Below are 26,143 nucleotides of genomic sequence, written 5' to 3'. Positions count from 1 at the left end.
AACAGCTAACTTCATTAATTACGATATACATCACAGTAAATGAATACATGATACATGTATGGGTGTTCAAAAAGTAAGTTGCACGTTGTGTGTGTGTGTGTGTGGTGTGTGTGTGTGTGGTGTGTGTGTGTGTGTGTATGCGTGTGTGTGTGTGTGTGTGTGGTGTGTGTGTGTGTGTGTGTGTGTGTGTGTGTGCGTGTGCGTGCTCACGTGAGCCATTCTGACGGCTGGTTTCAGTTTTCAGGTTTGTGCATTATGCAATCACCAATGGCCATTTTAATACTGAGTTCTGCACCCTTCGTCTGTATATGCATACATAACTGATAACCAGTACAGAAGAAAAGAAACAACTGCATGCACCAAGAAGCTCATAAAGTAGCACAGTTTCAAAGTCTCTGTTGTACAGTATTAAAACTTGTACACCTACTATCAGCAGTCTACACACGATGTCAAAATATACGATGACCATACAACATACAGCATCAGTTTTGGTTCTTAGAGTTCTAACATAATACTACTAGAGCACACCACATTGTGATGCACACATTAGCCCAACACTGCAGTATGTCACACATTTAAATCAACTTGAGTATAATTTAGTCTTGACCTAACCATAAATCAATGCAAAAATCAATAAAGTACAGAGACAAGTCGGCTGCCCGATCCAGCAAAACCTAACATGGCACAACAACTCTGCAATGTAAAACAATCTCGTGAAAATGTAAGAAATAATGAAATACATTGATAGAGCAGAACTACAATTGGCTGCTAAGTTGCAGCTACAAGTACTGTGAACTATGAGCAATGTAACATACCGTCATTAAGACACATGAAAGTCGTTACGATTTCGTATAAAACTCCAGAAGGTGCAGCCACTCGCGAGACAACTCGGGCGTGTCTGCCTTCAACTGCCACACCCGACCCTCTGATTCCAACACAAGCACACGAGAATCGATCTCGCTAATGGACAAAGGACATCCTCGTAGATATATCGAACCCATACACTTTCCATCCTGCTTCTTGTAGTAATGCAAATAACCCGTGTCTGACAGCTCGAAAAAGCGCGTGTCCCAGTGAGGCGCTCGTTTCTTACCCCCGCTCATTTTCTGAAGGTATCCCTCCTTTGTGGGTTGAAAACTCTGCCTCGTGGGTACGGACAGTGACCGAGACAGACGAGGTGAAGACTGATACTGAGAATACATGCAATACTACCATTACCGCTTGACACAACACTACAAAATTATACGCTTTCATTACCTGCAGCTGAGTGTGATTCGTTGCGTTGTCTGTGGACCTGCGAGGAGGAGAGGCATTCGGTGCATATGAAGCTACGGTTGCTGTTGACTTTTGAATAGAAGCCTCTGCTGACGTCACTGTGACACCGGATCCGATACTCTCTGTCAAATCAGGTTTGAAAGTCGATACGGGATTGTCTAATGAACAGAAACTCTTGGGCGTGTCGTACACTGCTTCTACTGCCACATCGGACGAACATCCAGATTGACTCCCAGACAGGTGACGACCGTTGACCAACTCTGTGTCCGACGTAGAATCGGAAACAGGAGAAGTAAACCGAGGAGACAGAGACTGCTGTGAATGAAGACTGCCAGAGGTAGAGACAGAGATGGTTGGTGAGACAAGCGGTGCTGCAGTCATTGCAGGATTTGTGACTCTTCCATTACTCTGAGTCTCCTTCTTAGGTTTCGCCAAGACCTTCCCTCCCTGTCATACGAAAATCAGCCAACAATAACCTAACACACACACACACACACACACACACACACACACACACACACACATGCACGCATGCACACAGACATGCATGTGCACACATACACACACACACACACACACACACACACACACACACACACACACACACACACACACACACACACACACACACACACACACACACACACACACACACACACACAAGTAGCTACATAAACGACACACTTTGTCACTGGCCGCTATTTGAGCAAGAAGACTAAATGATGACAGAGCCGATGCACCAGTTGGAGCATTCTACACACATCAATACTTTACATCTACCTAACCATTCAAAGTCGGTCAATTTCACAAAAAAACTTGTTACATACCTGAGGTACGAATTTCCCAGATCCACTATTATAAAGCAAGTAGCCATATAAAAATATGATAAATAAGTTACCATTCACTTATTGCTACCTTGCTGTTCCTGAACCTTGATCTTTCTTCGCTTTCTTCAAGAGATCGAGAAATGTGTGCACGCTGCTAAATATGTCTTCTGAATTTGTGTTCTGTTGTTCGCCGTATCTCTCCTACAATTGAAAAATAAATTTCTAAAGCGACCGACATTAGACTGGCAAGTTTACCAAGACAGACAAATATTGTGACTTCAACTGTGAGCACTGCCGATCCATGACATCGGTCTCTTTTTCGTACCGTAAAACAAATGCCTAAACAGCATATCGTTGATTGGCAAACTTGTTACGTGTAGACTACATTGCTTGCCTTGACGGATGAGTTGAAAGTTTTGTCAGTATGAGATGGATGCTCTTTCTTCTTCAGTAGGTTGTCCGCATTACGACTGATTCGTGACAGATCTCGCTTCATTACTGACATTCAGAGTATTACAAATCAACAAAATGTGGAATATAACCGACGTACCATCGACTTCAGCTACCAATGCTTTAACAGATGCTACATACAATAGATCACTTCATCTTAATGATTAGAGAAGTGCAATTAGAATGTGACGTACCGTTGACTGCCTTTGGAATGTTAGTCATTTCGTCAACAACATTGAGTGCCAAAGGATCACGTTGTTTTAAGAGGTCGACAAGATAATGAAGTAATGTATATTTTGCACTTCGACGACCACGAGTGTCAGCCAACTGCAAAACAACAATCGTTTACCTTACATGCTTGCCTTTGAAAGCAATTCAATAACTTTAAACCAACAACGACAGTACAATACATAGGCATAGGAACGGAGGGCACTGGGGCTACTGGGGGTCCTGGGGCACGTTCCCCTCAACTTTCCCAGCTGTCAAGTGACCAGCTAATATATAAGGATGACAGACGTAGAAACTGATAAAACTGACGTGACATACTGCACTAACATTATAGTGTTAATGTTAGTTTCCTGTTTTTGCTGTGTTGCATGCTTAGTAATACATTTAGCCCTATTCGCAGAGCCTCCTCCAGCAGATGTGTGCCCCCTCAACCAAATCTAGGTTCCTACACCGCTGTCAATAATCTAGTCTATATAAAGCTCAAATTGTGTGTGTGTGTGTGTGTGTGTGTGTGTGTGTGTGTGTGTGTGTGTGTGTGTGTGTGTGTGTGTGTGTGAGAGAGAGAGAGAGAGAGAGTGGGTTCGTGATACGCGGCCATGTCTTTTGTCCGTTTGCACCCAAATCGGTAAACACACTCGGCACACCAAGGGGAAGGTTTACGTGAAAACATTAAAAAATTATGCACCGAGTCCCCTCTCAAAGGGTCGACCCCAGCGTAAAATTTCTCGATGACACAAACGCTACACATTCCAGTTCATTCGAACACGCCCACACCAGTCCTGTGTAGACTGTACATGCCGTCGTCCTTCACAAAGCTTCGAGCAATCGACTATTTCTAGCTACTCTTGTAGCGCTTTCGTTTCTCTCCAAATTCTGATTGCATTTACACCAATCCAACCTACACGTTTCCTGCAGCAAGCACTACACGAGGAGTGTGTTGATTTCTATTGAAACAAGCACGAAGAGCAAGATTCAAATTCATTAAGCACATCCGAGACCTCGCAACAGAGATTGCACGTGATGTGTCCAAATGCGTCTTCCGTCAGAACTCTACAGTATCTTGCCCGTACAAAGGACGGGGCATAGATCTAGTACTTCTATAAACATCAACTACGGCCATGCAAAATTAATTACTTGTTGATCATCTGCAACCATCCCAATTTGAGCCTGCCCAAAATTTTTTTATTCTGAGTTTGAACTTTTAATGATATGTATGTACTGTACGTGTAAAGTCGTCAATCTAATATTGGATGTTCTCTGATATTAAACACTTCCAGACAAACAACAAACGAGAATGTATTCATCCAAAGGCATGAATGTAGAGAATAGTTACACAGAAACAAGATGTGTTAGATTGGGTTTGATCGCTTGACGTCTCGCTGTTCACGTTGACAATTTATAATTTCTGCACCTTCAAATAACAAGTACAGGTCTCTTCTACGCGCAGTAATAACAACAGATTGGCAGCTTTCCGCGTTCTCTCAAGAGGTTGAAGAAGAAGGGCAGGTCGTGTCTCTAATATCGGGCACCTGTTGTGCTTGTTGCGAGTACAATCGCAGCAAGATAATGCAATGGATTATGTCAATGTTGACGACAGACGTCTAGAAACTGCTCGCCGAGTATGAATAGCCTTTCATTTGTCTCTCATGTCAAACGAGGGAAGTAGCTGGAAAGACAAGTATCTTGAAATTGCTCTAGTATTGCACGTATACCTATAATAGGCACAAAATAGACAACTATGATCGCAAACAGCCGTATTCTAAAATTCAAAACTGCATCCACATGCGTGTCTGCCTTCATACGCTACACAAACGGAATGCGTCTTGCAGAAAACGGTAGCTTACTCGAATCACCATCCACATCCTATGTATTGCCATCGTTCGCGAACAAATGAATAGAGACGGCAGTAGCCGACAATGCTAAAATTAGTCTTGCATATCCAGACCTCACCGCCGCATCATACACACAAGTGGATGCAGTTTTGACCTTTAGAACACAGCTGTTTGCAATCGTAGTTGTCTATTTCCGCCTATAATAGGCATACATGCAATACTAAAGCAATTTCAAGATACTTGTCTTTCCAGCTACTTGCCTCGTTTGACATGGGAGACAAATGAAAGGCTTTTCATACTCGGCGAGCAGTTTCTAGACGTCTCTCGTCAACGTTGACATAATCCATCGCATTATCTTGCTGCGATTGTACTCGCAACAAGCACAACAGGTGTCCGATATTAGAGAACATGACCTGCCCCTCTTTTTCAACCTCTTGAGAGAACGTGGAAAGCTGCCAATCTGTTGTTATTACTGCACGTAGAAGAGAATGGTACCTGTTATTTGAAGGTAAAGACAGTAAGCTGTGGCGCCGTCAAAAGCAAAAACCGACAGCTGTCCGATATTAGAGGGGTGTGTCCGATATAGGAGAACAGCAGCGGAAATGGTAAATTGTCGATGTGAAGGGTGAGACGTCAAGCGATCAAGCCTAATCTAACATCTTGTTTTTGTGTCTCTACGTTCATGCCTTTAGATAAAAGAAATTCTCGTTTGTTATTTGTCTGGAAGTGTCCGATATCAGAGAACGTCTGATATTAGATTGACGACTCTACTGTTCACTGCGTGAATGTGTGTGGCAGGTCCTTAGTAAGTAAGTGACATGTGCTACTGTTGCATGTGACTGGTGTAGTAGTGACACATGCGTACCTGTGCACTGATAGCCCACAGCTTTCTGTGCACTCAATGATTTCTCTCTTGAAAATATAAAAAATATAAAAAATTATGAAATATAAAAATATGAAAAAATATGAAAAATATGAAAAAACTGTCGGTCTGTGTCAATTTTTTTAGAAATTCTGATGATCAACAAGTAATTAATATTGCATGTGTTAATTAATTAATTAATTAACACACAGGATCTTAAATGTTACCTTTGGCAGTGACTTCAGTTGAAAGCCATATGCACCACCTCGTGCTGTGCCACCATTGAGGTAATTGCCTATGGCAAGAACATATTCCAACACCACAGTAAAATTCCGATTTTCAGTCAGCTCATTGCATGCTGCAATTGCTGTTGATATTGACTGTACAGAAACTTTAGTGAGTACAGTTCATATGTAATAGACAAAACGCATCAAGCAAACCGGTAATAGTTCTTCAAACTGCTCAGGAAATTCTCTAATTGTCAACATCAACTCAAGTCTTCTGGAGAGATCAGCTACAGAGCATAACTAAACACAATCCAATAGTCAAATGCAGATCCATTGCAAGAAATACACAAACTCACATGCACACACGCACACACGCACACACACACACACACACACACACACACACACACACACACAGCATATAACCTTCATCATAAATTGATCCACAGAGTGTAATACACTCTTGTCGCCACTAAAATTTCTGTACATTTCAACATCCTCTTCACTCGGCTGAAAACTGGATCATAATAAATGTCCTCATCCAATGACAAACAAGACATACTGCTTGGCACTACCGTTTCAGTGAAATGACGTGTTCAAGTGGCAAACCTTTGTCTGGATCCACAACATTCAACTTTCCATCCAACTCTTCAACAGACATCTTAAAACCACTCAGAAAGATGCCTGACACAAAACAATCTTTCATAGTAGAAACACAGAATTGCCAGTCTCATTTCTACCTAAGTTTTGGGCTCGTTTACTATCCAGCAGGCTCTTCGGGGCAACAGGTTTTGGTGCTAAGTTCAGCATGTACATGTCAGAACATATGAGTGCAACAAACACAAGCAGGTATTACCAGTCGGCAATGGCGACGCCTCGTCGGCAGCAAACATATGCTCAAGGTCAGTGACATTCAATTTGTCTGTGACATCATTCGCCTCCAGCCAAAATGCTTTCGAAACCTAGACACACAACCTATTCAGTCAATAGACTTGAGATTAATCTGATTGTGGCGTTGCAAGTGTGTGTGTGTGTGTGTGTGTGTGTGTGTGTGTGTGTGTGTGTGTGTGCGTGCGTGTGAGTGTGTGTGTGTGTGTGAGTGTGTGTGTGTGTGTGTGTGTGTGTGTGTGTGTGTGTGTGTGTGTGTTGAATGTAAATTCCAAATCAAAGTGATAGAGCATACCATCATGTCCGGCACCTTTGCCCAAAAGAACTGCTTCAATTTACAGTTGGGAGTAATCGTCGGTTTAGGTGGTAAAAGAGATGGAAATAAACCTCCAAACAAACCTCCTAATCCTGGTGGTGGTGGAGGTACACCCGGTGGAAATCCACCAGCTAGGGGTGGAGGCGGAGGTGGTACAGCTGCCACCTGAGAAGACGGAGGTACCACCGGTGCAGCCAAATGTTGTACACTTGGAGGAGACTTCGAATCTTCAAAAGGCTGTATGATCTCATAAACACCAACTGGCACAGCCGATGAGACATCATCCTGCCCGCTCGCTGATGTGGGAAGCTCTACAGTTTCGTAGACGACGGGTCGAGCAGATGGTGACTTCTCGTCCGAGTTACGTGAAGATGCTTGTACAACTGAGTACTCATTAGATTGAAATTCACTCATTTTGCTGCTTTCTAGCTGAGATTTTGTTGTATGCAATTGAGCTTCTGCTCCAACTTCCGCATACTCTCCGACAAACTTATCACTTTCAGGCTTCATTTCGGTCGCCTTTGGAATGAGTAAATCATAGACGGGTTCACTTGATTGATTCTCTGTATGCACGACTTCCGATGTCGCTACTACTGATGCCAATTTTGACTTCGACACGTAGGGAGCAGGAACATGTGGAGCCGGTCCCGATTTCGACATCACCAATTTTGGATGTTCCTTCGGCTGACTGCTTTGTACAATAAAACTTTCCGATTGACTGCTGGGTATGCCTACAGGCTTTTTGCTGTCTTTTGCTGACGATAACACAAGAATTGGACTAGGCACCGCTGCAGCCTTCGCAGACACAACAGATGGCTGTGCCGGATCGTTTGGACGTGTGACAAGCATCGGAGCTGATATTTTAGACACGGGTTTACCACCACTTGACTTCGACGGTGTTCCAAATCGTTTGAACTTTGACCGGACGGACTTAAACAACGAGTCCTTTGGCTCATCAAGTGCAAGTGAAGGCGAAAACACCCTAATATACGAAAAACAATTACACACATAAAACATTGGAGATCAAAGCTCTTCAGTACTTTACTGGTGAAGTACTACCCCCACTCGCAACAGGAGTGACCTCAGACGTTTCCTGTTGAATCGCTTTTGCCATTTGATGCAGTTTTCGAACCTTAACAGATCGGTGAGTATCCATAAACCTTAAAAAATAGATAGCACTTACTCGAGCAACAGCATGCGAAGATCCTTCGGTGTCGGGCAGCGACTGTAATAAACTCTTCAGTTCTCTCTTCAGCATCCTAACCATCGCAGACACATTTTTCGATTCAGGCACACCTTGAAAGACATCAATACAGCACATTGTATCTCAACAGATAACTACATAACAACAAGCACGACATACCAGACTCCTGGCCAATAAACACTGAAGAGAATCTCAAAGACGATGCAGCTGTGGAGATAGCCTAAACATTACAGCTGTCAAAACGAGCACCTAGAAATAAATTTTATATACTTACCTCGATCCAAAGATCTCGCTCGGCCGCAACAGATGCTATTGGACGAGCATTGTTTGGGTTTGGAATTCGAAAACTAATTTTTTGTTAAATCAACTCAAGAGTGAAACTGGTATGACATGAAATGGCTCACTGAAAATCTTTTGTAGTCGTAGAAACAGAAAAGCCGTTATGGTCAACTTTCTGAACGGTAGCAAAGCGAGCACCCAGTTGAATACTATTCAGTGCATTCTGCAAAGCACATGAAGCTATAAAGCAGCCAGCATTCCATGCTGTTATGACAACATACATGAAAATTATCCGTCTTGTAGTATGATAAAGAGCCAGGAGTTACCTTCACCCAACGCCTACCGACATCAACAGGGTTGATTTGTATCAACTGTAGCAGATAGATGGACACAATCACTTACTTTGCCCACGTGAAATATGCAGCACTGTGTCCACGCTTCTCCAGTTGTCCTTGTTTTATCTCAACTTGCGAAGAAAAGTTATCACCAGTTTCATCATCTGTCAAACAAAATAGCATAGCAATACTCCTTATAGATTCAAATTATGTGACAACTCAAGTATTCGTGTTACATATAAAACAAATCAAAACATTCACGCATGCACGCACTCATGCACGCACACACACACACACACACACACACACACACACACACACGTGCACACACACACACACGTGCACACACACACACACACACACACACACACACGTGCACACACACACACACACACACGTGCACACACACACACACACACACACACACACACGCATGCACACACACGTGCATGCACACACACACACACACACACACACACACACACACACACACACACACACACACACACACAGAGTCTAACCACTGTCATTATCTCCAACACCATTCTGTTGTATAATCTGGTTGAGAACTGAAAATATCTTATTCTTGTCCTCTAACGAATCTGCATCCAACTCATAATCATGGTGATTGGCAAAATAGATATAAAATCGCTCATTCTCCTATAGCACAACACACCATTACATTCTCTCTACCAATAAACAACATAATGCAACACTCACGTCTCCCTCATATCGCAAAATCTCTGTAAAATAGAATGTCTTATGAACCTGCCCACGATGCATAACCAGCATCTTCTTGGATTGAAAATCGAACTAAACAAACAATGATATGTACAACATAGCCAGAACGTGACAGTAAAAGCAGCAACTTGAAGAATTCGCCGTTGAGCATTCCTGGTAAGTTTATTCCACTTGTAGACAGGAAAGTTGTACGTTTCCGTTTGCTGTTTGACTGCATTCGTGTCCAAAGCGAACTGTGAAGCATACCGCTCGGCAGCATCAATGGTCAGCTGCTTGTACTAAACAAGAAACCGTTAATAGACATTGTCATGTACTACTATGATATTGCAACAGACTGCTAACACACTAAATCCAATAAACTAAATGTTAATGCTTCAAGTATATCAATGTAATCTGGTGACACAAATTGTTGAACAGTCAGCAGAAACTACAGTGCTGGTGAAGACATTCAACCCACATAATTAAAATAATTTTGTCATGTCACCCCATGCAATTAGTTATAAAATATATTACACATTGAGTGTGTGTGTACTTATTAACGACAATCCATAGCATAATAGCATGATAAAAGAATCTGTAATTTCTGTCTCCCATTAGTTGAATCCTCACTTTCCCAGTAGTTAGACAACCTCCAATACCCAACAACGAGCTTCATCAAACTACAGTAACAACCCTACAAATTTGCATATGTCATGTGTACGATTTCTACACAACATATGTTGCAAAGTCAATATATAAAATATGTAAGTTGTAGACAGGTAAATTTGTCACTTCGTTGTCTACTTCAAAAACACTCCAGGTACATGCAAACCTGAATTATGCTGCTCTGGTAAAATTCTCTCATGAACAATGACAGTTGTACTTGGTATTAGTCCATTGTCCATGGTAGTTGCATGTACAACCAAACACAATTGCTTCATGATTGGACTGCACCAGATGTGATACATTCCTGAGTGTGACTGGACATAGTCATGTATCCATATACTCAGGACTTTTAGAGCTGGAGCGAAGGAACTGGGGGGCTCGAGCACCCCCAATTTTGAGCACAAACCTCTATTTTATAAGCAGACAGTACCCTCATCGTTCATGTAATTTGTCTTTTCATGCCCAGGCAATAACTTGCGAGTCGCTTCACCCCCTGAAAAGTACGTTATTCGTTAAGTCATGTGACTTTACCAGTCCCGTTTCTTATAATTCATCACTGAAATTACCAAACAGCACCACCGGTTTCATTACAGTTGGTGTTTCGTTTTTTCAAGATTAACTAATAAAGCCACGACAACAGTCTGCATTGACGATTGAGTGACAACACAAAATCCTTCCTTTTGCATTGCAAGAGCAAATTGTCTTCCTCATTTTTCTCTGGGATTACAAATCACGTGGAGAAATTATCTTTCAACAAAAGCTCTTCAATTAATTCTGTTGTCAGGCACCATTCCTAGCACTTTCAACCAACCACTGCTTGAATACCACTCAGTCCTTGACCACTCAATCAAATTTCTCTTTCATAGTCCTGTAAGTTACAAACTCATGTCATTCTATTCTTCAGTCTGCTCTTAGCCAATACTGAAGGCCCATCGCTTTCTAGCTAAAGACCTGATCCCAAACTTTCTATAGATAAAGATTAGGTGGTACAAATCATTTCCTTTCAGTCAAAAATGCATCCTACTGCACTAGCCTGACTCAGTCTAGATACCATATAGTTAGTCGTTTCCCAACGTGTAAAAACGCCTTTCCTCCCAAATACGTAGTATAAGTAAAGTAATAAGTTAACACACGTCAACAGGCGCGTTTAATTAACTAATTAAATGACCTGACCCTCACCACAACAACAGCAATAAACAAAGTCTTGTTTTATTATAGAATGATACCTTGACCATGTTCATAAGAAGAATCCTGAGCCAATTACCTTGAGTCTCCGGCTACCAAAAAAAGAAAAGACAAAAATGTGTGAAACCATGCATGGACAGCAAACGTCCGCCCTGCCCCTGTGACACCATGGTACATGTCCGCTGGCCAGGACGACCTCTTGTCCCTTCATGCATATTCCAAGTCACACAATTACTTACTGGCATCGATTCTAAATGAGTGGCGGCGGCCGTGCATTGTTCGCTCGTCAGCACGTTGTCGAGACGGAGAACTTCGAGCACGCGAGTCACCGGCAAACACGTCTGCGCATGCGGTGGACGAACAGATTGCGGCGACGCACTCTGGACCGAATCAAATCGATTCAGTCTGTCGTCCGACTTCGAGAGGCGTCGCATACGTTCAAGAGACGACGAACTGGCATACGACGACTTCTCAGCCATCCCCTACACTAGCGCATGCGTAGGTAACTAAACACACCCCTGCACGTGCAGAATGGCGGCGTCTGGGGCAATGCGGAAGTACAAGGTTGTCTTGCTAGGCGACGTCGGGGTTGGAAAATCGATGTTGTTCGAGACTGTGAAGAGTTTGAAAGAGGCTGGAAGGCGGGAACAGCAAAGTGCGACTCCGTTGAAACTCGGATATGGAACGAGTACGGAAATCAGTTATAGAGTCTACGTTGGAGACGTTGGAGTGTTGGTAGGTTGAGATGGACGTGCGCACTGCCGGACAAGACGATGTACAGACGAACTAGCTAGGGACGGGCCACCTCGAACTCTAGCTAGACGAGCAGATGTCCTATTAGGCTAAAGCAGTCTATTTGAGACGCTTGTAATAGTGTCGGTGCAGAGACTTTGTTAGGTTTAGTGCCTTTCGGGTTGTAATGGTTCTTTATGAAAATATACAGTACGTGTCACTGTATGTAACGGACTGACAGACAGACAGACATTATGCTTCAAGACCGTAATGGTCTTGTTGTGTTAGGTTGCTCATGATGTAAACGTTTGATGTAAATGGAAAATATATGTATTGAGACGGACAGACAGACAGACAGATTGTTTATTTATTGCATAGTTCATCCTCTACTTGTACACAAGTTGTCTATAAACTCTGCAAAAATGCTTTAAATGACAAACAGAAAACAGACAGACAGACAGACAGACAGATTATTTTATTGGTTTTAATTAAACTATAAAAGATACAGCAAGCAAACTCGGTTCATCAAGTCAATTAAGACCTACTCTCTGTTGGTGTTCACTGTGTATTTACAAAAATCGCTATAACTCCTGTGTCCTTGGCCGGTAAGCGACGATCTTGACATCATTCTAAAGCGAAAGAGCCTGGATTTCTTCTAGACGCTAAACATAGCATGTAAATAAGACACACCTAGGAGGATAAGGTTTTTGCATATCAAAGACCCCAGTCTATTAGAACGTTAGTCTATTGGAACATTAAGGTTAGGATATGATTACAGATAAGTGGTCACCAAAGCAGTTGCCATGCCAATTACTTCATTACTATTATTACTCTAGTGGAAAGCTTCATGCATTCAGCAATACTCTGTCGTGTTTGTCTGGGCTTGGTTGGTCAATGTACCATCACTATCAACTTCCGTCACTTGGTAGTCATCATCTATTTCATTTCTGATGTTATAGCTCTCCATGATGTCTTAACTGCATCTCGTCTTTTTTCTAGAAATTTTCTTCTTCTTTTCTACGAGTTTTGCAGGTATTGTAAGTCACAGTAAAACAAGTCTGTGTCAGTAACAGTAAATCTGGAGTCACAGTACACAAGCTATTGATGTCATAATCACTTAGCAGGTCACAGGCAATTAGTTAAGTGTTTCTAATCCAACACAGGTGCTTCGTTAGGTAGTTCCCCATTCACAGTGAACGCGAACAGAGATTAGTGAATTAAAGCTTAAATAGCCCTATTTTTGAATTTGTACCTCTACTTGACCATGTGAGAAGAGAGATTTTTGTAAGGTCACTTGGCTGTTACATGTCTGTAATAGCACAGAACGGTGTTGTCTCACAGACAGACAGACAGATTATTATGTTTGAAGGCTTACTCTACCAATAACAATCACTAACTTTATACAAGAGTAAACAGACAGACAAACAGACAGACAGACAGTTGGCTAGAAAGATGATCAGAGTAACCTATGGACAGAGAGCTATCCAGAGTCTAGATGTTGTTCAATTTTCAATTCAGTAAACTAAGTTTTGGTTTGTAGCCTCTATAGGGGAGCTTTTAACTTAATTCTATTTTTGTGTATTTGTGCATGTAATCTGTAGTTGTAGTTGTGACACTTATTGTTCATTATCTGTTTCTTTAGTAAAAAACTAGACTTTTAAAAAAATTTCTCTGAAAAAAGAAATGGATGTAGGGATTGCATAAAAAGTAACAGAAACAAGATCTGTAGATAATATGAATCAAAGCCAGACATCATTAGTGAATCCTTTCAACCCCCAAAATGTAAAATGTAGGGAATGTGGGGGTTGGAAGGATTTATTAATGATGCCTGGCTTTGCTTAATATTATTTATAGATCTTGTTTCTGTTACTTTTTATACAATCCCTACATCCATTTCTTTCTTCAAAGAAACAGTTTTTAAAATTCTAGTTTGGTAAGTTTTTAGGAGCACAAAAGCGCAACATTATACCTTGGGTGTACATGTCTTCATTAGGGCCTGTAAGCCTTTAATAAGCATGTCTAACATTTAGTGCGTTTTCATTAGCGTTAATTAAACCTGTTTATATGTAACAGTTGTCGTTAGACATGATTCAGAGGTAGTTTACTCAAGTGGTTTCTAGGTCTACGAGGTATACTGTACCATGGTATCCTAGCACGAATATGGATCCTAATTTAGTGCCTTTGCATTGTTCTTTCTTCTGTGCGTGTATAATTGAATATGCAACGGCAGTTGGAATAGAAGTTAGCTTAGTAGTCAAAGCCAAAGATTTTATCACCTACGGGGGGGGGGGATATGCGTTGCAAATGTCAGGTTCCCATATAAATTGCTATGTGTACGTAATTATTGTCAATTTGCTCCTGTGTGCGATGCAGATCTCAAACAATTTTCGGACTAGACCGGACAATGGCAAACATGATCAAATTACACAATTTTGATGATAAACTCTTTCATAAATACGTTTGGCTTATCTGATTGGCTCTTCATCCATTGTCTCTGGTTGCTATGGACAAGCAATCGCAAATACTGCTCCGTGATTGGCCCAAACTGTGCAATAGCGTGGATGACGGACATTGGATCAAATCTGCTTGAAAGAAACACAGTTTAAAATTAACATTGATTTTGGTTTCTCTAGTCACCAAAAGAATAGAGTTCGGGTAATTCTAAAGGGTTTTCGTAAGTTTCACAGCCGTACCTATGTACAAAAAGAGACATCCGTGGAGAAGAAGAAGAAAGAAGAAGAACCATAAAATTGGCCCATGGGCCTCTGAGGCTAGCAACTGTTTCTAGGTTGTTAGATGATTAGTGACCAAAACAAAAATAGGATATAGTACACGACGTACAAACATTTCATTTCGTTGATTTTGAGAAATTTTAGTCTTCATTTACTATGTTTTCTAAGCGTGCAAAAAGATGACCACGCCCCACAACGCTTCCTAACCTGGGCAATCCCTACATACAGGGCACTACCATACCCTGTGATATACAAAGATTGACAGACATTAGTGATATAGGCTCTTCTGTATTAGCATTGATGTTTACAATAAATGTTCTTTGACAAACAAACAGACAGGCAGGCAGGCAGGCAGGCAGGCAGTCATCGATAAAGGCACTTTGGTGTATTACTTACAGTGTGCTGTATTATGTACACTAACGTTGACAAGTGCTGTACAAATTCGAATAAGTACGAGAATATATGCTCAAGGCCTACTACTACAGTATTATGTCCCACATCTATGTGAACCCTGCAATGTTAGCCATGCAACCTTTGAGTGTATACAAGCAGACAGACAGACAGACACAGACAGACAGCTAGACAGATTAATGTACATGGCATAGGTGGTTTTAGTCTTTTTTAAGTTTGAGACAGAGACATTGTCACAAGGATTATTGTATATTTAGTGTTTGCAATTATGCTTAAAATGTAGTGAAATAAAAGAAAGACAGAGAGAGAAAGAGAGAGAGAGAGAGAGACAGACAGACAGACAGACAGACAGATAAGAGATCGAGTTAAATACGTGTTGTCTTTGATCACATAAAGTAGTTTGCTTGCATATTTTTAATGGCCCTTTCTGGTCCCTGGTTTTTTATCATTATTCTGTACATGAAATGTCTGTTAGATTGCATATTGTAATTTACGTAGTAATAGTATGATGCAACAGTCATGCACACGCTTGGTACTACCATGCATGCCCACCTGGACTTAGGTGATGCAACATCTCCATCTCCTGCTGTGCTTTGTGGTTTTGTGGAAATGTCAGGGTAACACTCCTTGATTGTTTCAAATCACACTTGATGGTATCGTTGTTTGATACAGGGGCTCTTGACCTCAAAGTTTGCTTCAGAGTTGTTTTGGTGTCTGAGGGGGTACTTTTAGATGTCTGGACCTCTGACGACAAGCCACACACACACACACACACACACACACACACACACACACACACACACACACACCGCGTCAGACTTGTACAGTTGCATTACATAAATGATCTGCAAACAAACCTGTTCAATCAGAAATATTACCATAATAATCATTGCAGTTCAAATAATATTATAGTACAAACCTAATTAGAATGACAGGACTGTATTTACTTACATATTTCATTCCAAGAAAGGAAATGCTGTCTGGCTTGGTAATAAGACTAGTATTTACCTGCTTACCTGTGACTGCCTCTGTGTATGTTTATTTCTGCTTGTAATTTTTGTTGCTACTGTATACTCTATCTATATAGTTCTTGCCATACGGCCTGCCATGCCATCTGTCACCTACGTATGTAATTGTTGGCTCAGTGTATGGTGTGTGTGCATGTGTTGTGTTGTGTTGTGGTGTGTGTGTGTGTGTGTGTGTGTGTGTGTGTGTGTGTGTGTGTGTGTGTGTGTGTGTGTAGGGTATTGTACTGACCTGCCTGGCACAAAGTCATATAACAAGCAATGAATGCTCAGTATATAGATCCTCAGAAAACACTGATTTAGATCAATACAGAGACAGAAAGGGTGAATGGTAATCAAATCAACAGAAGGGAGTCAATAGGTAACAATGAATCATTAACCAAGGCTTGAAACGCTAGGGTACAGTAGTGCAGGGTGGACACGCGACATATGACCAACTCGACATGCTCCGCCTACTGAACACGTGACCAAATATATATAATGACACTCATTTTTCCAACAGTTGAAATTATTTCTGTGTAGTTCAGCCTGTGGGATACTGGTGGTGTGGAACGGTTTCGAACAATCACAAGAAACTACTACAGCGGCACCAAGGCGTTCATCTATGTTTACAACACATATAACAGAGCCTCACTAGACGGTCTACTCACATTCATAACAGAAGGAAATTCGGAGTCATCCGATGCCCTCAGAGTATTAGTAGGCAACACCAATGGCTCACCGGATCCTGAAGCTCGTCTCGCAGATGAACAAGTGGTAAACAGTTTTGCCCGCCAGCAAGGGTTTCTGTCGACTCTGAGATTCCGGTTGTCTGTTACCTCAAAAGATGATGTACTTAAGCTGTTTCAGACGATCGCAGAGCACTTAATAGAAGGTTACTCCAACCCGCCAGACGCGAACAATACAGTCACCCTGGGACCGGGACCAGGACCAGGACCACTAGACCCTGGATGCTGTCTCTGCGGCTAGGACAGACGAGACAGACAGACAGACAACCGGAAAGTTACAGTCGAGGCACAAGATTTACTATTGATCAATTTCTACTAACTGTATAACTCAAACGATATTTTGCAGGCTTGGGATTTGTCAACATATGAGTGATTTGGGTAGTCAAATTTGCTTTATCTATTACATTGTATATATGCATCTCGTTGACCAGAAACACAAAACCATTCACGACCATCATCATCGACTAGAATCGCGTCGCCTCCAAGTAATCCTTCATTCCATTCGGCAACGGCAGCTGCCTGATCAGGTCGAACCTGGTCAACTGTCGAACGACAAACCGGCAATGATGCTGTAACGATCTCACTCGATTGAATCTCGACAGAGCGTTGGTCAGTCGTACAGGATAAGCCGGAGCAGTCTGACCACGCCCGCGTGAATAGCATAAAATCCCATCTCTTGAGTCACACACCGACTTTTCTATCAGTTCAACGACCGTCGAATGCCCCTCGGTATCGGCCCTCTGGTAGAAACTGAACTGACTGTTGTAGAATTCAATGCGGGTATGCAGAGTCCGGCCTTGGGACCGGAAGCTGAGACTCAACAAATATCGGTCATCACTACTGTCTCTGACCAAAAACGTGCCATCAGAGGTCCCCTCTAGTTTCTCTTCCGCTTCTTGTCGAGTCAGAGGGCCCCAGTACCAACCCTGAAAGGCCAGATTCTTCAGTCCGAACGCCAGACTTCTCGCCTGTCCCGGACTCGGGTCAAAGCATGGTCCCACACGTGTGTAAACCACCTCGTCTCCCTCCTCGCTTGTCGAGAAACCCGACTTCGTCCCGTTGTCGTTCGCCTCACGCGCGCTACCGGCCGGTAACGGATAGGGCTGCGAGTAGCGACTCATTCTCATCTGCTGTTGTATCCGTCGTCGTTCCTGTTCGTGCGAATACCAACGCCCAACGTCCCGGAGCGGCCCGAACGCTCGCTGTACGGCCGCCGTGTCGTATATAGGCGTCTCTACCGAGCTGAGAATCTCATCAGGTGGTACAGCTTCAGACCTGCGCTCTCCATCAAGGAGGTCATCCAGACTAGGCGCCTCGAATAGCTCAATCGCACCACCGCCCTGTACCCCCAATCGGCCACTTCCTCCTTTCATTGTCAAGAGCGTCTCCCGCTGTACGTATCGATTCTTCCCGGGCTGTCGCGGCGACTGCTCGAGCAGCTTCGGCTCGTACGCGTTGCCGTCGCGTCGCGGTGCGGGGAGCGACGCCGTGCGCGCCTTCTTCATCGCGTCGCTCATCTGCGAGACGTCTACGCCTCCGAGCTCGGTGATCGTGTGACAGCGACCATCGCGTGAACGCCTCGAGCCTTTGAATCGGTTTTTGATCGACTGGAAGACGCTGCGGCTTCGATGTCTTGACGCGTCGTCACCTGAAGCAACAGACTTGTCAGCAGGAACCTGGACGGATTGCTCGTCTTTTCGCTTGTCGGTTAGAACCGAGTCTGACGGCGTTTGTCGTCTCCCTAATGTTAGCTGTCGTAGTCGTTCCATTGACGTAAACTCTGTGTGTTCCCTCGTCCGGATTCGTGTGAGTAATAATGAATGCGCATGTGCGTTGCTAAATTGTACACTGTGGCATTGGAATGTGGTCTTATGATGTCATACAGACAACGATCTAATATTCATTTTGAAAAAAGAGAAAGATGTGGGGTTTTCGTATGAAAAAGAGTAGAAACAAGACTATGTAGAGCGTACGTGCTGTGACATCTTTCATGAACATTCAGCTCTAGCTAGACTGATCGATGAGCAACATACATCATTTCTACATTGTATCATTTTCTAAGGTATAAAGCACATAATGTTTAGAAAATGGTGCAGTCATGAATGTAGGGATCGGATGATTTGCTCAGTCTGTGAATAATGATGCGCATGTGCGTTGCTACACTGTCGATTGGAATGTAGACGTATACCAGTCGGGCGTATAACTATTTCTGGAATGCACTTGTACTTCCTGATGATGCGAAACCGCCGCTAGGCGCCGCTCGAGCCGAGTAGGACGCGAAAAAATCGGCTGCAAACGCAGTTACGTCGTCAGGTTTGCGTATTAGCAAAAACTGGAGGAAGTCTGCGAGAATGGCTTTGAGTTCTGGATGTTCTCTCATGTAAACGGCGTGAATTTCTTTCAGTTCCTCCTGTAATTTTTGAAAACGAGACGCTCAGTTTCGGTCAGTGTAACGCTAGTCATGTGACCTGCCTTCCTATCCAGATACTGTGAGAACATTTCCATGTCATCTTCCCAGTGTAGTGACCCTGGCAGGCTCATGACGTCAACAGCAGGAAGATCCTCAGCGTCAGTAGTCTGTTGTGGCACTAGTATATAAAACAAAGGCATCAGAAACAACAAGTCCAAGCATTGCAAGTGTCTAGAGTATACGTAGACATCACTGGTGAAGTGTGTGTGTGTGTGTGTGTGTGTGTGTGTGTGTGTGTGTGTGTGTGTGTGTGTGTGTATGTGTGTGTGTATGTGTGTGTGTGTGTGTGTGTGTGTGTGTGTGTGTGTGTGTGTGTGTGTGTGTGCGCGCGCGCGCGCGCACTGAAAATTTCCCTTCACCAGAGTGGTACCATAAAATTGCCAATCTAAAGAAAGGTAATACATACACCACACTAAGATGAAAGATGATTCCAAACTCTATTAGTAAAAACACAAATACTTTCTATACATGCAAACACAATTGAGCTTCAAATAGTTTCATCATTCCAATATAGCATCTTGTCCTTTCTGTAAATAAGGCCATACATCAATCTGATTAGAGATCTTAGATGTGTAGATGCCAATTACATTTGATAATTGAATTCACACCAGACTTGGGAACAAATACAGACAAACTCATTGCATGCCACATAATCAACCAGATTAACAAACCATGAAGGATGTCACAGTACAATAATATTATAGGTCAAAAGATTACCCAATCAGGATGTGGAACATCCCTTCTTCCCTGAGACAACCGACTGCAAATAGTAGTTACGTAAACATTACAAATATCACACAAAGCACAGATGGAGGGACAGAAAAATGGACAGATCAACATGCAGACAACAGACAGATGGAGAAAAGAGACACAAGGTTGACAATGGACTGACACTCGGTTTTTCTTTCATATTGCTTTTACGATGACCACAGAAGCCAACACAATCGACTACAATATCCAGACCCTGATTGGACATTGCTTGTAAAGTTACTTAATATTTATGAATGTCAGTTGTCTTTGATAATATCAAAATTCAGACACCATTAATCATTTGCTGCCAATTGTCCAACTCATGCATGTTATGAATCCCTCCTGCGCGCTTAAACAGAATCATGCAAACAAAATATTAATAGCACGCTGACAAACACTGCTGAATAAACAATTAGACAAAAACAACAATTACGAAACATATTGTACATACATGCATCCATATCACTGTCTGCTTCAGATCCTGTTGCTCCAAGTAAACCATAAAATGTGAGACGTCTAAACACGAATGCATTGCAGACAAACTTGATATCAAATTTGTGTCACGCACCCTCCATCGTCCAGTATACACTTGTATACTAGTGACAATCGATCAGCTCTATCGTAATGCTTCACGTATTGACAAGGTTGGCTGTCGCCAGTTACAGACTCTTGTCTCTACAAAGTCACATCAGTGCATAATACATGTTACTCCCCGGTACCTCATCTTACATAGATAAGTCGACACAATTCAAATGCTTCATAATCCAATCCGACAAATTCCAAAGGCAATGAGAAAGACCGATGCTGCAGTGCCATAACTCGTTGAAGCAAGAAGCTAGAACCTACACGAATTGACTACGTTTCAATACAGCAGCAAATCACAACGAATGACACCCGACCTTCTGACACAAAACCACTCATGCTGGAAATGGAAAATGATTTGACTGTGATTACTGATTCCTATACAAAGGTAGTGACTTGGAAAACACTACATATCAACTCATACGTTAACGTTGTTACCTGACCGATTTGCACGGTTTTAGTCATATGATATTTGTCATCTCTTTGTGACAAGGCAAGTTTCATCTCTCTGCCATCCTGCAAACAGACATTTTATGTAATCAATACAGGCCCATACATTACTTGGAATATATATATATATTGAAACAGTACGTTGCACTCAAGGAGATCATCTAACAGTAAGTTAGTCAATCACGTTAATTAATTTCTATTTGATATCATTCAAGTTTAGGGTTTCAATGACTCTGTTAGTTTCAGTCGCAATGTAAAAGGTTTACATGCACTGTCTGAAAAATAAGACAGTGCAGCGGTATGTGTGACACTGGCGGCTTTTTGTTTCATAAATATCACTATTTAATTGCTGATAACTAATTACCATTGATGTAGGCAAGAGTCAGGTGACTGATACACCAATTGTCAGCACATGTCCGTGTCTTATAATAGTACATCTTTCTATTTGTCTCATGCAAGTCTGCATGTTGCCTATCACAATGTAGGTACAGTAGTGGGTGTCTGCAATAAGCCAGCTAATTTGGTTAAATAAAAGAGCTTGAATACAACTGTCAATACAATAATGTACAATTATTCTATTACCTGGTACTTCTAGTGGTAGGTGTACGTGTCATAAATCACTATCAACGCTGCTGCATTACTTACATCGTATGTAGTCACATATTTCTCTTCTAGAACTTGTAGATTCGAAGCAACAGTCGCTGACAACAACACAGTAATATCAACAAACAGTCGAGAAACACATCATTCGAGTCGATCCACTTGTTATTGTCTGTACTGTGCCATCAGATTTTGACGTTGGCTTTACTCTGGTGATCATCACATTGTAGAAGTTTGAGCCATCCGGTGTACCTCCTAAACTTACATTTACGTTAATATGTTGATGGGCCTTCCCACCCACTTTCGCACACAGTGTTTCTGAGAACAGCAATTGTGGTATGATCTCATCGCCTACAATCAAGATGCAAACATGTGTGTTAGTCCAACATCACTGCACCATTGTTAATTCAGCAGTCACAGGTGAGTACACCATAGCTTGTCAAATTTGATTAGAAAAAGGTCGTTGGTAAACACAATGCAAGATGCCAGCAACATAAAAGTTTAGTTGTAATAAACAAATTTGTGTGCGAGATAACTGATGCTAACACCTATTTGAGGAACTGACAGCTAGAATCTACTAGATTGATGGTTTCAATACAAGATGAAATCGTAAGCAGTGCAGTACGTGACAAAACAAACCCACTGAATTAACTTCAAATTTTTACTGAGAAAAGCTTTGCTACTTTTCAAGTTTCACAGAGTGGCACCAGAATTGGATGCCTGTGCAGAGAGTGTTAACACTTAGCTGTTTAACTGTCACAAATGTGTTTATAGGAGGTGTTCTTACTAAGAACCTACTCCACATCAGGTGGCACCTTACAGCTGCCTGTTTATAGCAGCAGGATGGGGTAAATCGTAACTGCATGTCAGTTGTGCATTATGTTAGGGGTCGTCTGTAATTTTGGTATTTTTAAAAATCCGGATTCGGGCCGAACAGAAAGGGGTGGATGGGTAAGCCCTAAATTCAAATTCTTAAAAATACCAAATTCAATGACGTCATCATATCCTTGTCGCCTTCACACTATTTGCCACCAGTACAATGCAGTCTAGGAGACTTGAACACTATAAAATTGTAGTAGAGATCATTCACTATTCTATTATAAAATTGCTTGCTTGTCAGTCATCAATACAAGAGTATGTCAAGTCATATTATTTTAGGGCCGGAATTCACGGTGGGTGGGTCAACAGCAATTCGTCCCAAATCCAAATTTATAAAAAAATTACAAATGGCTCCTTAACGTACTGTATTATGAGAAATACATTTCCACAAGGTTGTTTGCAACGGCACCTTCACATACTCCTATCATCCACTCAAGACATTGGTGAGATGAGATGAATTGCAGCATTGTATTACAAGTGAGTAGTGTTCAAAATTTTATAACAGACAACGTCACTTTGGCAGCCTCACAAAACTTTTGGACAGCAAGGTGTTTAGGACATATACTTCATAATATCAAATTATTATACTGACTGTTCTGGCAAGTAAATGAATTAAATCCCAGGACTTCAGAGGTGTCATGACTGTCTGTCAGACTGAGTAATTTCATTCTTCTACTCTACAGCATAAAAATGCAAAAATATTTAGTGGGTCACCATGACTTGAGTGACTTTAGTTGTCAGGATGGCATCCTCACTGGTATAATATTGGTTGTCACAATGACACATGAACTCGGTTAGTCATCAACAGGACATGATGAGTTACGTACAGTTGCAAAAATGCTGCAGTCTTCCAACAGTGTGCATAGACAGCAGCTTTGTACTTACTAATAACATCCTACAGGGCATTCTAATAAAGTCGCGTTAGTATTCTAGGCCATATGTTTCCACTAGCTGCACCTTAAACTAGTTTAGATTAAACACGTTTAAAAACTGAACCAGTTCAAGAAAGCGACTGTTTCCACTAGGAACCTGCACATCCGGAATGTGCAAAACAAACCGTCATGGGTATGAATGCCTTATTTTGAAGTGTTGGGCTGCTCTGTCGTCAAGTCAGAGTAATTGTTGGTTGTCACTGATTCAGAGTCTGTTAGTAGGAATTTGCATGATGATGACCAAGGACGCCGTCTTCCCTCTCTCTGTAGCCGCTGATTTCTTTCCTCAAGTCAACGACCCTTACATCTTTAAGGCAATTCGATCCCAGAAAATAGTCAATATCCATCAAAATGGCATTGTCAGAAGCCATCTAAACAATTGCGCTACTGTCACATGACAATTAAACCTAAACCTCTTTGTTAAACCTACTACAAAATGGGTTTAAGGAATCGGTTTAGGTTTAGAATATAACTGGTTTAGAGCAGGTGGAAATAGGTCAATCCTTTACACCAGTTTAGCTTAAACAACTTGTTAATTAAACCGGTTTAGGTACTAGTGAAAACACACCCCTTGTGATCTCACTTCTACTATGACGTCAGACTGTCAAGTATACCTTACTAGCATATTTCCACGAATAGTGCCCAATGGGGTGCTATTTTTTTCATAGTTCTAAAACATGGGGCATTATTATTTCACAAGCATAGAGACTGTTGCATAATTTGTTCATTTGCATACCATCACACTACACAAACAAACTACCTAATCTATCTTATCACACTACACAAACAAACTACCTAATCTATCTTATCACACTACACAAACAAACTACCTAATCTATCTTACAGTTACACCTCCTGGCTACTTTCGCTATCACATGAGTGGTATTCCTGGTTTATTGCATACTTTGAATTGTCGTCATCACTTGGTAATTCTATCTGGGTGTTCATTCATCTCAACTGTACACATTGATAGATGCACATGCATACTGAGTTTGAATATTAACCCAGTGGGGCACTAACTGAGCATTTTTGGGCATTAGTATTTCATATATAGACTCACCATGGAGCTTTATTTGAGCATGAGGCACTATTCACAGAACTACGGTATTCACTGCACCCTATGTTAAAGCCAATTGGCTCAATTTAATGTTGATTACAGCATATTGACGACTAAGAATCCCAGTACATAATATATTTTGAGAAAAATAAAATAACTTTAATTAAACAAATGCAAAACGTATTTGCCTCTGCTGATAACCCTGCCCCACATGCTAGTAAAAGCCATATAGCACGTTAATCACACAATAAGCAATTTATACCATGGTCACGTGATGTGTATAGCTGAGAGTGCAATATTCACCGAATGTAACTTATTGCATTCTTGCCATGCTCGTGACCGATCGCACATCACATGACCTTGTTATAATATATTTCAACTGACAAATACTGAATGTAGTAAATTAATTAAAAATTATAATAAATATATTCCAACTGACATTTATTACTATTGCTATTTAGTTTAATGTCGTCATTACCCTCTAGGTAGGGTAAGTGGGATCTCTACCCTCAACTGCGCGCCCACCAACCTGGCAGGTAAGTCCCAGAGAGGTACATGTTTCCGCGTAATCCATATGGTGCTAGTAACTGGCTTATCAATCATTGATTGCGTGCACTACGAGGATTTTGCCAGCTTCAAACAGCATGCCCGGTACATATCAATGACTACCAGAAAAGCACTGATCGTCATTGCCAACAATCCCCACGCCAGATCACAGAAACTCCCCATCGATGAAAACAAGTCTAATCTCACAGACATAGCCAAATAGACAGTGAGAAAGAACCAACAAACTAGTTTCATTATATTGCTGTCACCACACCCAGGATTGAACCCAGGCCATCATGGTTAGAGAACCAGAACTCTAACCATAAGCATAGTGAACCCAGGCCATCATGGTCAGAGAACCAGAACTCTAACCATAACCATAGCCTTATGGTTAGAGTTCTGGTTCTCTAACCATGATGGCCTGGGTTCAATCTCGGGTGGTAACAGCAATATAATGAAACTAGTCTGTATTAGTTACTATCACTATTTTATTATTTCTTCATTAATTAATTTTAAAAATTAAATTTTGAACCAAATTCAATTAATAATAAAGTATCTATTCAATATATAAGTTACATTCATACTAACTCAACTGAATTAAGTCTTTTGAACACACACACACACACACACACACACACACACACACACGCGCGCGCGCGCGCGCGCACACGCACGCACACACGCACGCACACACACACACACACACACACACACACACACACACACACACATCTAGTTACATATATAAGCAACAGCTCCGCTGCTTTCCTTCCAGTCACACTCACCCTCTGTCAACGACGACAAGAAATTCACCGCATCTGGAGCCGCACAAACAACCCTATTCACAGGTTTTATTTGAACGATCAAAAATAGCGTAAAACCTAGAGCTCACCTCCCGTTGTTGTCCGCATCAGCTTCCGCCATGCCGTTGCTGCGATACGCTGGTTGATAGCAA

At 41.8% G+C, this 26,143-nt stretch overlaps 5 protein-coding genes across 5 annotated transcripts in view; 1 reads left to right on the top strand and 4 right to left on the bottom strand.

Moving 5' to 3' along the window:
• LOC134178401 (multidrug and toxin extrusion protein 1-like) overlaps positions 1-69 on the bottom strand; it is a 5,053-nt gene extending 4,984 nt beyond the window's left edge. Inside the window, exon 1 of the mRNA XM_062645279.1 lies at positions 1-69. This exon is cut by the window's left edge and continues 269 nt beyond it. The gene's annotated coding sequence lies outside the window, so the exon portion shown is untranslated.
• Positions 70-302: 233 nt separating this feature from the next.
• LOC134178595 (uncharacterized) lies at positions 303-11,805 on the bottom strand. The gene is made up of 28 exons (XM_062645471.1): positions 11,534-11,805; positions 11,336-11,386; positions 9,593-9,742; positions 9,444-9,536; positions 9,245-9,383; positions 8,791-8,887; positions 8,670-8,727; positions 8,514-8,611; positions 8,384-8,456; positions 8,269-8,329; positions 8,089-8,201; positions 7,946-8,037; positions 6,885-7,887; positions 6,558-6,663; positions 6,442-6,498; positions 6,277-6,385; positions 6,128-6,218; positions 5,915-6,001; positions 5,702-5,854; positions 2,747-2,879; positions 2,653-2,685; positions 2,497-2,600; positions 2,358-2,441; positions 2,191-2,303; positions 2,103-2,127; positions 1,960-2,028; positions 1,258-1,722; positions 303-1,190 (listed from the first exon to the last, which is right to left on the bottom strand). The coding sequence occupies exons 1-28, from the start codon at positions 11,771-11,773 to the stop codon at positions 840-842; spliced, it is 4,248 nt and encodes a 1,415-aa protein (XP_062501455.1). The 5' UTR covers positions 11,774-11,805; the 3' UTR covers positions 303-839.
• LOC134178598 (ras-related protein Rab-35-like) lies at positions 11,805-17,363 on the top strand. The gene is made up of 2 exons (XM_062645475.1): positions 11,805-12,029; positions 16,717-17,363. The coding sequence occupies exons 1-2, from the start codon at positions 11,826-11,828 to the stop codon at positions 17,161-17,163; spliced, it is 651 nt and encodes a 216-aa protein (XP_062501459.1). The 5' UTR covers positions 11,805-11,825; the 3' UTR covers positions 17,164-17,363.
• On the bottom strand, positions 17,217-18,756 carry LOC134178596 (uncharacterized). The gene has a single exon (XM_062645472.1). The coding sequence runs from the start codon at positions 18,689-18,691 to the stop codon at positions 17,387-17,389; it is 1,305 nt and encodes a 434-aa protein (XP_062501456.1). The 5' UTR covers positions 18,692-18,756; the 3' UTR covers positions 17,217-17,386.
• Positions 18,757-18,868: 112 nt separating this feature from the next.
• On the bottom strand, positions 18,869-26,128 carry LOC134178597 (ciliogenesis-associated TTC17-interacting protein-like). Its single transcript, XM_062645473.1, has 11 exons — positions 26,081-26,128; positions 25,974-26,026; positions 21,937-22,125; positions 21,820-21,875; positions 21,163-21,240; positions 21,042-21,102; positions 20,872-20,984; positions 20,711-20,817; positions 20,594-20,658; positions 19,395-19,510; positions 18,869-19,332 (listed from the first exon to the last, which is right to left on the bottom strand). The coding sequence occupies exons 1-11, from the start codon at positions 26,110-26,112 to the stop codon at positions 19,126-19,128; spliced, it is 1,077 nt and encodes a 358-aa protein (XP_062501457.1). The 5' UTR covers positions 26,113-26,128; the 3' UTR covers positions 18,869-19,125.
• Positions 26,129-26,143: the final 15 nt, after the last annotated feature.

Source organism: Corticium candelabrum, chromosome 4, assembly GCF_963422355.1.
Source record: "Corticium candelabrum chromosome 4, ooCorCand1.1, whole genome shotgun sequence".
Lineage (NCBI taxonomy): Eukaryota > Metazoa > Porifera > Homoscleromorpha > Homosclerophorida > Plakinidae > Corticium > Corticium candelabrum.
The sequence above is the reverse complement of the archived record's forward strand: the minus strand, read 5'-3'. Positions and strand labels throughout refer to the sequence as shown.

Excerpts from the sequence above, each read along its gene's own strand:
- LOC134178598 (XM_062645475.1), top strand. The coding sequence starts at position 11,826 with ATGGCGGCGTCTGGGGCAATGCGGAAGTACAAGGTTGTCTTGCTAGGC. Across the intron at positions 12,030-16,716 it reads TTGGAGACGTTGGAGTGTTG|TTCAGCCTGTGGGATACTGG; the intron begins GTAGGTTGAGAT and ends ATTTCTGTGTAG.
- LOC134178596 (XM_062645472.1), bottom strand. The coding sequence starts at position 18,691 with ATGGAACGACTACGACAGCTAACATTAGGGAGACGACAAACGCCGTCA.
- LOC134178597 (XM_062645473.1), bottom strand. The coding sequence starts at position 26,112 with ATGGCGGAAGCTGATGCGGACAACAACGGGAG. Across the intron at positions 26,027-26,080 it reads GATGCGGACAACAACGGGAG|GGTTGTTTGTGCGGCTCCAG; the intron begins GTGAGCTCTAGG and ends ACCTGTGAATAG. Across the intron at positions 19,511-20,593 it reads AGACAGTGATATGGATGCAT|TGCCACAACAGACTACTGAC; the intron begins GTATGTACAATA and ends TTTATATACTAG.
- LOC134178595 (XM_062645471.1), bottom strand. The coding sequence starts at position 11,773 with ATGGCTGAGAAGTCGTCGTATGCCAGTTCGTCGTCTCTTGAACGTATG. Across the intron at positions 6,386-6,441 it reads TAAACGAGCCCAAAACTTAG|GCATCTTTCTGAGTGGTTTT; the intron begins GTAGAAATGAGA and ends GTTTTGTGTCAG. Across the intron at positions 2,686-2,746 it reads CATTCCAAAGGCAGTCAACG|CATCTGTTAAAGCATTGGTA; the intron begins GTACGTCACATT and ends TATTGTATGTAG.